The 12,896-nt window shown below is 37.7% G+C and overlaps 1 protein-coding gene across 4 annotated transcripts in view; it reads left to right on the top strand.

Annotated features, from left to right (window-relative positions):
• Positions 1-12,896, top strand: part of LPIN2 (lipin 2) — a 73,453-nt gene that overhangs the window by 18,550 nt on the left and 42,007 nt on the right. Inside the window, exon 1 of one of the 4 annotated variants that reach the window (XM_019755761.2) lies at positions 3,209-3,570. The exons of the other annotated variants lie outside the window; for them this stretch is intronic. Coding sequence (XP_019611320.2) covers positions 3,466-3,570 — 105 coding nt within the window. The 5' untranslated portion in view covers positions 3,209-3,465. Of the gene's footprint in view, positions 1-3,208; positions 3,571-12,896 lie in introns of those variants that run through there. 4 annotated transcript variants of the gene reach the window in all.

The raw sequence follows: 12,896 nt of genomic DNA, 5'->3' as shown, positions 1-12,896 counted from the left end.
CTGTTTGCATCTGATTCATTCATTCACAGCTCAAATGAAATAGTCACTAGCTATCCTTTTTATAGTTTTTGGGATTGTGTGAGGATATAATGAAACACTGGAACTTGAATAAACTAGCCATTATCCAATAAGCAGTTAAACTACAAATGTTTGAGAAACCTGAGTGGTATCAAGTGAAATTTTCTCTGGTTTTGTAGAAAGCATATCAGTCACTTTATGGATTGTTTCCATAGGTAAACAGTGAACTTGACATAGTTCCACGTATGGGAAGAAAAACTTTATATAAATTAGTGTAGATAATAAGAGATCCATCTGGCTCAAGGAACTCAGTTTCAGGTGGCTTTGATCCTTTTGTGTGTGGATCTATCATGTATGAGTGGCCTCAAAAATGCAGAAAGGCACTTGAGTTAATTCCTTCACTATAGAATAATTATGGTGGAGATTATTAATTTGATTTTAACTCTTACTGGCCAAGTCTGAAAAGCCACCACTGAAGTGACCAGTTGGAAGCAGAATTTGGGTACTAGCCTGGGGTCAGCTGATCCGCAGGAGGAAGCTGGAGGTGTGTGCCTCTTGGCTAAGTAGATGTTTGGAAGATGAGCTCATCCTCTGGTCCATGCTCCCTTACCGTCAGGACATTCTGTGAGTCATCGATCTGAACAGTGAAACAATACCAATACTAACAGGAAACTGGAGTGGCTGGCCTGGGCCCTGCTTGTTGCATAAGAGGCATTTGAGGCAAAGGTTGCCGGAACAGAGTTTCATACCCACCCACCAATCTCTGCCCTCCTGGATCTCACCTCTCTTGTTATGTCTTTTATCCTTTCCTGTCAATCTTCATCCCCTTTCCCCCTAGCACTTTCCCTTGTGGTCTCAACCTGGCATCATGAAAAACAGCATTGAACCAGAAATCTGGTGTCAACTAAGTGGATGACCTGGGGCTAATTGCCTGATCTCTTTCTGGGCCTCAGTTTCCTCACATTTAAAATGGATGAGGTTTTTTCCTCCATTTTTCTCCTTTCCTGTATCTTCATCTCTCCATCCACCCCCTAGGGTACATACAGTTTTCCCCTTTTCCTGTCATCCCACCTGCATATTTTCTCATCTCTTCCAAGTTTTATTTCCTCGCTTTTCCTTCCCTCTCTCCCTTCCTCATCTTCTTACTTAGTTTTTCCTTAATTTCCTTTCTTCTCTCTTGCTTCCTCTTCTCCCTCGCTTCTCATTTCCCCTTCCATTTTTCCCTACTGGCAGCATGCCAGTATCAGTTTTTTCTTATTTGATGCCAGTGATCTGGAACTGCAGTAGGACATGGAGGAAGAGGTTTAAGTTTTTATACATTTAGACCCCCCAAAATCACTTCTTTTGAAAAGAGGAATTTGTGTACATGATGTATATTGAATTAGATTACAAGTCCTATGGGCGCTTCATGTACTCCAGGCTCACATTAATACCTGATAAGCTGGGCAGCAAGCAGTGTAACATTGAATGCAAGATAAATTTTCCCGTTTCTGATTGTGGTGAAATTTGTTTTTAACTCTGCCATTTAACATTTTTATTATGTATATCTTGGTGGTATATTGCTGCAGTAAACATTATCCAACCCCCATTTATTTGGTCAAACATTTGGAAATTTAGTCTTTAAAATGTTTAGAGGGAGGAAAAGGTTTAATAATGTGAATATCATTAAATGTATAATAGTATATTGTTGATGAATTAACTAAATACTTTTATGGAATGATGAAAAATCCTTTCGTCTTTAGTTCTTCATTAGTAGAACTTTGGGTGAATGTTCTATTTTATCCCTCTTGCTCGCAAGATTGTCTCAGGGCCCTAAAGTAGGGATGTACAATGGAAATGTAATGGGAGCCACATATGTAATTTAAAATTTTCTAGTACTATTAAAAAGTAAAAAGAAAATGCAGGTAAAATTCATTTTAAGAATATATCTTATTTAACATGGTATGTCCAATATATTATCATTTCAACATGTAACCTATATAGCATATAAAAAATTAGGAAAAAAATTATAAGACTTTTCACATTCTGTTTACATTTTAAGTGTGTATTTTATACTTACAGCACATCTCAATTGGTACTAGCCAAATCGCAAATATAGTCACATATGCCTAATGGCTATTTGTAATGAACAGTACAGTCCTAGATACTGATGAATAAAATAGTATATTTTAATTTAAGAATTAATATATTTTATCCATGTTTTAACTAAAACACGTTAACTAAAACTCATGTGTTAAGTGTGTTTTAGGTTTTTTAAACAATTTACCTGAAGTTACTATATGTCGACTTGCTGAGAGCTGGAAAGGAAACACACCAATGTGGGGACGGAGTTGAAGAGGGCAGTTTCCAGGCTCTCAGCCTTGGGTAGGAAGGTGCTGATAGGAAGGTGCTGGCTCGAGTAGTGAATGACCATCGACTGTGATTGGTTGGCAGTCAGCTGTAACCGGTTAGCCAATTGGCTACTGATGTACCTGCTGGGACTGCGTTGATTGGTTGGTTGGTTGGCAGGCAGAGAAAGGTGAATGGCGGACTGCGGATGTGTGGATCCTACTGTGTGTCTCTCGCCATTCCGCCAGTGAGAATGTGGTGGTATGACTCCCCTACCTATGGCTCCGTGGGTGTTCCTTTTTGGCCTCACCATATCCTGCGTTCTTATGTGGGGAGCGGGACCAGAGACCCCGCATGACACCCTGCATGACAATCAAGAATGTTTGAACTTTACAATGTTTCATTGTCATACTATTGAATTTAAATAAATTGTTCATTACTGTATTTCTATGACATTACTAATATAATAATGTTAATATTATGTTAACACATATTAACAAATTATTATTACTACTATTTGTTCATTATTTACAATGCTGAGCAGGCTGTCTCCCTTCCAGAATTGTGAAACTATATTAGGTCATGCCAACATGACAAAGTAAAAAAATTTTGGTAATTGAGTTCTTATAAAGCATACATAACCTGTCTGTCTTTGGGAAGCTCATTGATGCTTAAAATATATGCAAACTATTTTCCATTACATGACTAGTTTATATAAGATTATTCTCCACATGTATAGTTGTTTTTATTTCTAAAAATGAGGATGTGATTGCTTTAGAGAATTATTAACTCAATCCCTGTCCTGTGTTATGGAAGCTGCAGTGACTGTCATGTGATTGGGCAGGACTTGGTACCTATCAGTGTAAACACATGGCACAGCCTGCCCCATACCCCTGCTTATCTCCTTCAGAGAGGAGTTGAGGCATTTTGAGCAAATCTTATTGGTAAAGTTGTGTGTATATTGCTGCTGTTTTTTTTTTTAAGAACCATTTCCTTTCCGTTTTAACCATATTACTGTGTCTGCAGTTTGTCAGCAGAGCAGCTTTCCTTTTTGATAATTTAGAAGTGTACCTTCATCTTTGAAAAAAGACATGCTTGATCAGGTAGTTCAATTTTAAGATGTTTTACTTAGAAGATGATAGTGAAGATGAGGAGGAGGTTCATGAAGGCTCATTAAGTAAAACTGAAGATATTTACCATGGAAAGGCCCCTGCTGGTATCCTGGTGAGTTACGTCCACCAATGTCCCTGGTGGCTTGCTTGCTTGCTCAGTCTGGATAGTACTGAGAGAAGGGGGGAGGGGTGGGGAGGGGTGGGGAGGACTCCCACCAAAAGAAAATGACTAATGCCTTTTCTTTGGAAAATGTAGCATCGTAAGGGATTTTGTTAACTTCTAAATGTTAAGTTCAACAGAAATCTTTGGTCACCTGCTCTTCCTCATTCATGCTGCACCATCTTTCTACCTTGTTTCTCTTTATTAGTTAACAAATAACTCTGCCTAGAAAAAAATATGAAGTTGATGCTTTAAACTGAGGATGATTTTTTTTAAAAAAAACTGGATTTCAAACTAAATATATCTGGTTCTACAATTCTCTGCATCTAAGTACAGTAGTTAAGGAATAAAAATATTTAAAAGCTTTATGGTTTTTATTGTTCTGCAATCTTTTTTCTCATATAATTGCAAACAAAAAAATTTTGTAAGCTTGAAATACATGGAGGAAATGCATATTATCTGAGTTTTTTTTTTAATTTAGGGTTTTTTCTCTTAAAAGATACAAAACAAGTCACATAAACTCAGTGTAAGTTCTAGAAGTTTGCATTAAGGAAACAAAATCAGGTGAATTAAGGAAAATATAATTTAACTCCACTTATGGAGCCTTTTTCTTTAAAGAAAAAAAATGACCTGAAGTAAATGCAGTGAAGTAAAGGTATTTTTTAGAAAATTAAGTGTATATGTTTTTATGAAAACAAGTGTAAAATAAGACAAAAATTTGACAATTTGTAAAATCTTTGGCACATTAATCAGGTTGATTTTAGTTTTAAAGTTATACAAATTCTTGTCACCTTTAAAAAAATACCACATTTGTATGCTTTTTGCTTTTGGGTCTGTTGGTAAAAGTGTACTTTTTCAGGGTTCTCAGGAACTGATGGAACTGGACGTTGTTTGAATGTTGACATTGTTTGAATCTGAATGCAAGTCAGGTGCTGCTAAGAGGCAATTTACTTTTGAAATTTCAGTTTTAATAGTATGTAGTGGATGTATATGTGGATTCATGCACTTTTGTTGTAAAGGTCAGAAGGGAGAATAGTGAACATAGTTGACTCTTTATGACATATTTAAAAATTCATTTAGTGAGTAGCACTAACACAAACCACCCATCACAGGAAGAAGTTCTTACGCTTCCTGGTGCTGGTGTTTCCTAGTGGGGGGACAATGAGTGTTTGATTAGGCTGCATTTTATTATCAGTTCCCTTTTATGGTAAAGAGAAACTTGGATTTTCTGAATGGCTAGTGTTTAGGACATTGGATTTGATATCTGCTTAATAAGCTGTACTGACGATATAGGAGTTATTAGACTTTATAACCTAGGTGTGTGCATGGCGATGGGGAGGGGACTGATCCTCAGGGTTCTGGCCCTCAGTGACCTGGGCGCTCCTTACGAATCATACGCTGTCTGGGCACACCTCTTGTTGGAAGGTGAAAGTCTCTAAAAGAAGATGGTTTTATGTATTTGGAATGTAAATGTGTATGTCTCATAATTGAAAAAAAACAAAAGACTTCTGTGCTTTGTTAGAAATTGGGAATATTTTTTAAAAATCATGTTTCCATATTGCTAAACAAGTGAAGGTAATTCCTGTATTTGGTAAGGAAAAAGCCAAAGTATTTCATACACACATACCCTGAAGTTCCAAAATTGGTTGGCGTTATTTACCCCCACTTATTTTAAATTACCTTGATTCAGTTTTTAAAATGAAGGCAGAATGTACTATATGAGTACTTCGCCAAACTTGTAATCCTAAGAAATTCTTCTAGAATGGAGTCTTTCTGTGATTTAGAGCTGGAAGGAACTCTAGGGGGCATCTCAACATTCTTATTAACAGTGAGAACCCCGTGCATAGTTATGAGACCTGTTCATGAGACAGAAGTGAAACTTGACCTTGGTTGGGTCTTTACATCCTCACCAGCTGTAGGAGACTCCAGGAAGCCCTGTAGGCAGAGCATCTCCATGCTTGTCCACCTCTGCTCTCTATCAGAGGACGGGGAACCTATGTGGTTGAGTGCTAAAACCCACTTTTTTTCAGAGAGAATTCTGTATATTTATATTATTTACAGGAAAATTTAGTAACATAAACAGTGGTAGAAGATACCCAGTCACTCTGTAAGGTGGAGTGTGTGGCCTGGCGCAGTGTGCTTAATACTGAGGAAACCCTCAGTAAACCCTCAGTGGGAGAGTGGAAAAGTTGCCCCTCCCACCTGAGCATATTTGTCGTTACTCCCTGCTACCCCAAATCCTAAAACAGCACTAGATTGAATGGATCCAAAATCAAACACTTTTCCTCCAATCCAGTATGTACAATGTTCGCAAAACTGATTACTATGTTTCCCTGAAAATAAGACCTAGCCGGACCATCAGCTCTAATGCGTCTTTTGGAGCAAAAATTAATATAAGACCCAGTATTATTTATATTATATTATATTATATTATATTATATTATATTATATTATACCCGGTCTTATAGAAAAATGAGACTGGGTCTTATATTAATTTTTGTTCCAAAAGACGCATTTGAGTTGATGGTCCGGCTGGGTCTTATTTTCAGGGAAATACGGTATATGAAAGGATCTGAATAAAAATCTTAACTCCTTTGGAAAAATACTTATCTTTTAATATAATTTGTGTTTTACATTTATATCTCAGGTATTAAGTATTCAAAACCAACCAATTTCTACTGAAGAAAAAATTATAGACATCAATCCTAGAGTAAATAATTTTTGCATGTGTTGTATATTCTTATTTTAATTGAAAGTAGAGAAAATAAATTTTTTTACTGCTTTGCTGCTTATTCTAGAAAAATATCTTTTTTGTCTTTTCTATGAAGTCTATTTCATAACCTAGAACCATTATCTAAGCTCTCTTTCTTAAGGCATTTGAACAAGATTTTTTAAAGGGTAGAAATAACAATATGTTGATCTTATTTTATTAGAGTATTGTTTTAACTCTGTGATTAAATCATGTTTAGAACTTTTGTACCCATGGTGTACCATGTTACCGTAGCCCACATCTGTGTAGAAAAGGCCTTCATCAGAAATTTGCCTAAATCCCAGGAAAAGATAAAGGGATTGCTGTGTAATCTCTAGAATGTTATTGCATTTTCTGAGATTTACCTGAACACTTGAATGCAACTAGAGAGGCTATCTTTAGTTAGGTCAAGGGGCAATCGCTGAGGTTATAAAAGTCATTTGTCATCTTTCTTTTATATTCTAATAAAGAATGAAGTCATAACCATTATAGATTGATATGCAGTCATAAGATTGAAATTATATTGGAAAAGTGATTCCTTCAGGGGAAGTGAAGCAGGATAGGAGCAGGAAGTACACCCTCCAATTCTCTTCACTCCCTGTGCACTGAAGTTTTTAAGAGGGGACTGGGAATTGATCCACTTCTTGTGGTTATTAGACATAGCTTAATAAGCTGACATTTTGGGGCAACTTGGGGGTTTTAAAAGTACTTGTAATCTAGGGCATTGGGATTCCTCAGAGTTCCTCAGTGATCCTGGTGGCAGCCAAGGAGGGTGATTCCCAAGGACGTTGATTCCCAACTCTATGATCACTGGAACCCCTGCTGAGCTTTCAATGTAGATACAGATTTCCCAGAAAGATTGAATCAGAACTGAAGGGGATCATGGAGTCCAGGAATTGTTTTGTTTTTATAACTAAATTACAGACTTTATTTACATATTTTCCGCTGAAGTCCTTTTCTGTTTCAGGATCCATTGCAGAATTCCACCTCACATTTAGTTGTCATATCAGTGTAGTCTTCCAATCAGTGACACTTCCTCAGTCTTTCCTTGTCTTTCATGACCTTAATAACACTTTTGATGAATACTTGTCATTTATTTTGTTGAATTTCCCCTAATTTGAGTTTGTCTAATGTTGTCTCCTAGTTAGATGGAGGTCATGTGATGTGCTCTTTTCAGTGAATCATATCGGGGTCCCTGCTGTTGTTGCATCGTATTACTGGTGAGGTTTCCCTAAGTCACTTGATGCAGGTGGTGACTGTGGATTTCTCTAAAGTTATTTTTCCTTTTGTAATAAATATATATCTTGGGAAAGATACTTTTAGAATATGCAGATTTCCTATTTCTCCTCAAATTTTCATCTATTTTTTAACATTTTTAACATAATTGCCTGCCACAGTTATTACTGTGGTGTTCTAACAGTGGTTTTCTATTTTCCTTATTCTTATTAATTGGAATTCACCTTTTAAAAGAAAGCTGTCCTTTCTCCCTACTTAATATTAATTTATACCAGTGTGGACTTGTGAATATTTTAGTCTGTAAGTTACCATTATTTTGTTGCTCACATTGTTCTAGCATTAGCCATTGGGAGCTCTGTCATGTTCCCTTAACATGCTCCTATTCTTTTGATTTTGAGCACTTTCCTACTTTGTGGCACTATTAGATGCTCCAGCATCATGTATTTTCCTGCCCCCAGTGCTGGGATAAACCACTTCTCCAAGGAGCCCTGGGTCTTTTCGTTGGAGAATGGTATTTAGAAACCAAGATCTGGCTTGTTAGGTGTGCTTGTTGTTTCTAGAGTATCCTTGATTCTAGATCTTCTTAGCAAAGACAGCCCAGATATTAAATACATGTTCTAGCCCAGGCATAAGGACGTCTGTATTTGTGCATCTGTCCAATTCCAGTTCAATACCACAGGGTTCATTTAAGCCTTACCTATAGGAAATTGTATTTTGGGGTTGTTCCCAGGTTCTTATGCTTACTCAGACTTGGGGAACTATGGCTTTTGGATATATATGTTAGGTACACTGTGGACCCACAGGCAAAGGCTCTTGTGTCTTTGTTAAGTACTTATCATTGGTGAACTGTTTCTTTCTTAGTGAGTTATCATCATTTTCCATACTTGAGTTAGTCTCCATTTCTTTTTCTTACACTGAAAAGAATTTTTATATCACTCTGAGCCCTTGTAACTGTGAGGGAACGCAACCTCCTAGGAGAAAAATGCCCGTATTTCTTGCAGTGGAGTGGAAACTGGTCCAGTTTCATTGCCAGCATTCTTACAAAAATTTGTGAAGAGAAAGTGAGCACACTTTAGAGAATGTTCAATGGTTTGAATGCACAGGGAGGCCATGTATATATTAATATACACTGAACATAGGAGACATACCTGAGCTTTTGTCTACGCCTGTCACTATGTAATAGTTTCACTTCAGGTACTTTGCTTATCTTCTCTGAGCCTCATAGTTTTCTTGCTAGTACAATGCATGTAACTTAAAAAAAGAAAATCGCTAACAGGTTTTATTTGTCATGATGAAAAGTCTGAATTTTAAACAGATTCTTGGACTGGGGGCTCATATCCATCAGTTCAGTCAACTTTAGCGCCTGTCTCATCCCCAGTAGCTTTTCCAGAACTGCTGCCTTCACCATGAAGCTCCATGAGTTTTCCCAATTCAAACTTGGGCTTCTTCAGCACTTTGACTTTTCTAACAAAGGCATCATAGAGTGGATAAATACATTGGTAAGCCTTTTCTATGTCTTTTCCAATGCTGTTTGGAATCCATTTATTGGCTACTTCTTTCGAGTCATTTGTCTGCATCTCTCGAGTCATGATTTCCATCATCACCGTCTGGATTTGGCAGACCTGTTGATGCTGAGAACAGGAGGTCTCCTTAATCTGATAGTTTCATTTTTTAGTAAAACCAACAGAATAAATGAAGCAAATAACCGCCGATAGTCTTGACATCAACATGGGCTGCCATTTTTGACCATGGAGCACATTTTGTCCCAGGTAAGCTCCATACCCGCAAAATTAGGAAATTAGGCAGGCAGTTTTTGCCCTGAACATCTCAGTAATTAGCTTAAATTTTTCTAAATGCAGATTCATCATTCTGCAAATCAGCTAGGCTCATTTCAAAAACACAACCCTAGAGACCATCAGATGTGATTTTGCTTCCTTGAATTCTTTTTTTTTTTTTTTAATGTCTTTTTTGGTAACTTTTTCATGTCCTTTTATTTATTTATTTATTTATTTGTTTTTTAACTTTTTATTGGGGAAGGGGAACAGGACTTTATTGGGGAACACTGTACTTCCAGGCCTTTTTTTTTTTTTTCCAGGTCAAGTTGTCCTTTCAATCTCAGTTGTGGAGGGTGCTGTTCAGCTTCAAGTTGTTGTTCTTTCAGTCTTGGTTGTGGAGGGCACAGCTCAGCTCCAGGTCCAGTTGCCGTTGCTAGTTGCAGGGGGCACAGCCCACCATCCCTTGCGGGAGTTGAACCGGCAACCTTGTGGTTGAGAGCCTGCGCTCCAACCAACTGAGTCATCCGTGAGGCAGCTCAGCTCAAGGTGCCGTGTTCAACCTTAGTTGCAGGGGGCAGAGCCCACCATCCCTTGTGGGACTCGAGGAGTTGAACCAGCAACCTTGTGGTTGAGAGCCCACTGGCCCATGTGGGAATCCAACCGGCAGCCTTCGGAGTTAGGAGCATGGAGCTCTAACCACCTGAGCCACCGGGCTGGCCCTGCTTCCTTGAATTCTTGTGATTAGTATTTTCCCAGTATTTCTTATATTGAACATAGTTGGTGCATTCATATCACACCAGTCTTAGAAAGAGTCAACCACTTTCTTCTTGGCTCCCTTTTTGCCACCTTTAATAAGGTGCTTGTTCTTTCCAACTGCCATGGTGCTGCTCCGAGAGCCAAAAGGAAATCATGTAACACTTATCTCACCTAATTGTGGGGTTAAAAGAGATGAGGTATGTAAAATGGCATTTGGAAGGGATAAGTGTTAGTGCCCTCTCCTCTTTTTTTTCTCCGTCACTTCCCCATGGCTAACACCAAGAGGAATACTGAGTAAAACATCTGAATTGTAGCTTAGGTTATATGTGTTTTGTCAAAGATATCCATAGTTTAAAATGTTAACGATGTAATTGAAGAGTTTGAATTTTCACCAGTGTAAGTGAATGCAACTCCCACATATGAAAATTCAAATTTGTGAAACAGTTAAATTATCACCACTTTGTAAAATAATTTAAGGAAGGATTATTTTAATAGCAGACTCCTCTGAGTGTACCGAAGATATTTCAAAAACAATAGCTGCAAGGTCAACCTTGCAAAAATACATCTAAGCAATCCCATTCCTAAGTATTTATCCAAATGAAATTAAATTTTGTTCACACAGAAACCTGTACACAAATGTTTTTAGTACCTTTAACATTTGTAATTCCCCCATTTATAATCTGGAAACAAACTAGGTGTCTTTCAACTGGCAGATGGATAAACAGACTTTGGTACATCCATACAATGGGATACTACTTAACAAGCAAGGAACAAACAAATTACTGATACCTGCAACAATATGGATTAATCTCAAATACATTATGCTAAATGAAAGAAGCCATATTTAGAAAGTTAGAAACTGTGTGGCTCTATTTATATAACATTCTGGAAGAGGCAAAACTAAGGGACAGAAAACAGATCAGTAGTTGGCCAGGGATGGGGGAAAAGGATTGACCACAAAAGGTCATAGGGGTGTTTTGGGGGGTAGGGGGTTGATCTAGTTCTGTATCTTGATTATGATTAATGTACGTGATTGTATGGTTAAAACTGTATACTACCAAAGGGCTAGTTTTACTGTATGTAAAGTATGCCTTAATTTTTTTTTTTTACAAAAACAGTATTTTGAATAGTTCAAGGTGTAGTTATTTGAAATCTTAACTTCATTTCGTAGCTGAGTTGGCATGAATTTTTAGCTAGAAGTTTTATATGATGATAGGTATAACCATTACACAAAGGTTGACTAGGTAATAGCTTAGTATCTTCCATGATTAATTATAAACAGAATCTTATACTCATTACATTTTTTAATGATTTTACTTTTGTGTTTATTTCTAGTCTCTAGTCAGGTTAAATATTCCCTGTAACATTTATGGTCTGTCACTTCAAGTACGTTAGAACTGGGCATATTATAGCTGTGACAGGAAAAGATATCAGAAAGCTTTGTTAAAAGGCGTTATTCTGAAAATTGGGAAATGAAGGAAAAAACAGTGGCAAGAAATGCAGTGATGAGAACCGTTAAATTTTACAGAGCTCTGATAGTTTGACACAAGTTTGGTTATGGGACTAATGTGGGGGTTGAGGAAAGTTGTTGGGGCCCACTTTTCGTAGTGTGCTGCTTGCCACTTTAGGATTTACTCAAGGAACACATTATGTGCAGTGAAATCTAAAGATATGTGTGTATAAAATTGAACATTCAGTTTTCCTTGTTCTGCACCAGTTCTACTGTTGAAAAAAGTGAATATTCCAATACATTTGCTGAGCATTAGGAAATTGAAACTATTGCTGCCTGCCATTTATCCTGAAGGCTGTGTCCTATAGAATTATAACATTGGGCATTTTCATGTAAGTAGACCGATTAGTAGGAAATGATAACATAAGTTTGTTCTCTTTCACTCTCTGTTTTCTGTAATTCTCTTTGGTCATGGTGTGATCGTTATCTCAGCCGATTTCCTTGCACTGACTTTGCCTGACGGACCAGCAGTCTCTCTTCTGCCACAGGTCGCTGTGGGCTGCTCAGTGTTCTGAGCAATCTGCACAGATGTCACTTGTTCTCACAGCGATATTTTTAGATTTACCCATCTGAGGTGGGTGTCATTTTAATTGTCACTCACATAGACTAGATTTATTCAAGTTTTTTGTATGAGGTCTTCACCCGCATCCGGTGAAAAGCATTGGTTTCTGAATATCTATCTGAGCATTGCTTTTGGAACACTGGGTTGGCCTCCACTGTTGGCATTTTTTTAAATGTGTGGTGCTGTGTGTGTGTGTGTGTGTGTCTGTGTGTCTGTGTGTCTGTGTGTGTGTCTGTGTACATAAATATATCTTCATTTACCTCTTGAATGTCTCTTATTCAGGTTGCAACACAAAACATTGTATATATTCCTCCTCCTTTTTGCTGATTCTGTTCACCAGATCTTACATCATCCATTTGTTAATTCATACATTCATTTATCCAAAAATACTCATTAAGAACCTCCTGTTGCAGAGCACTGTGCCAGGCAGGCTATGGGGAAACAGTGAAGCATACAACACTTCTCCTTTCTTTGTCAGAACTCAGAGTTTGGAGGTGGGATAAACAAATTATTGCAGTGCAGTGAGTCCTTCATTCTGTGGTAGGGAAGGGGCAGGGTCGTAGGTGCTACAGCCACAAACCCCTTTTTTACCACCTCTGCTTTCTCTTCACCATTCAGCCCACGCTTCCTCACCCCATCGCTTTCTGATCTTCTCTTCCATTGTGCTGTGTTGTGTTCACAATCTGTTTG

This window comes from Rhinolophus sinicus, linkage group LG09, assembly GCF_036562045.2.
Source record: "Rhinolophus sinicus isolate RSC01 linkage group LG09, ASM3656204v1, whole genome shotgun sequence".
NCBI lineage: Eukaryota > Metazoa > Chordata > Mammalia > Chiroptera > Rhinolophidae > Rhinolophus > Rhinolophus sinicus.
This window is presented reverse-complemented; position numbering and strand designations above follow the sequence as displayed.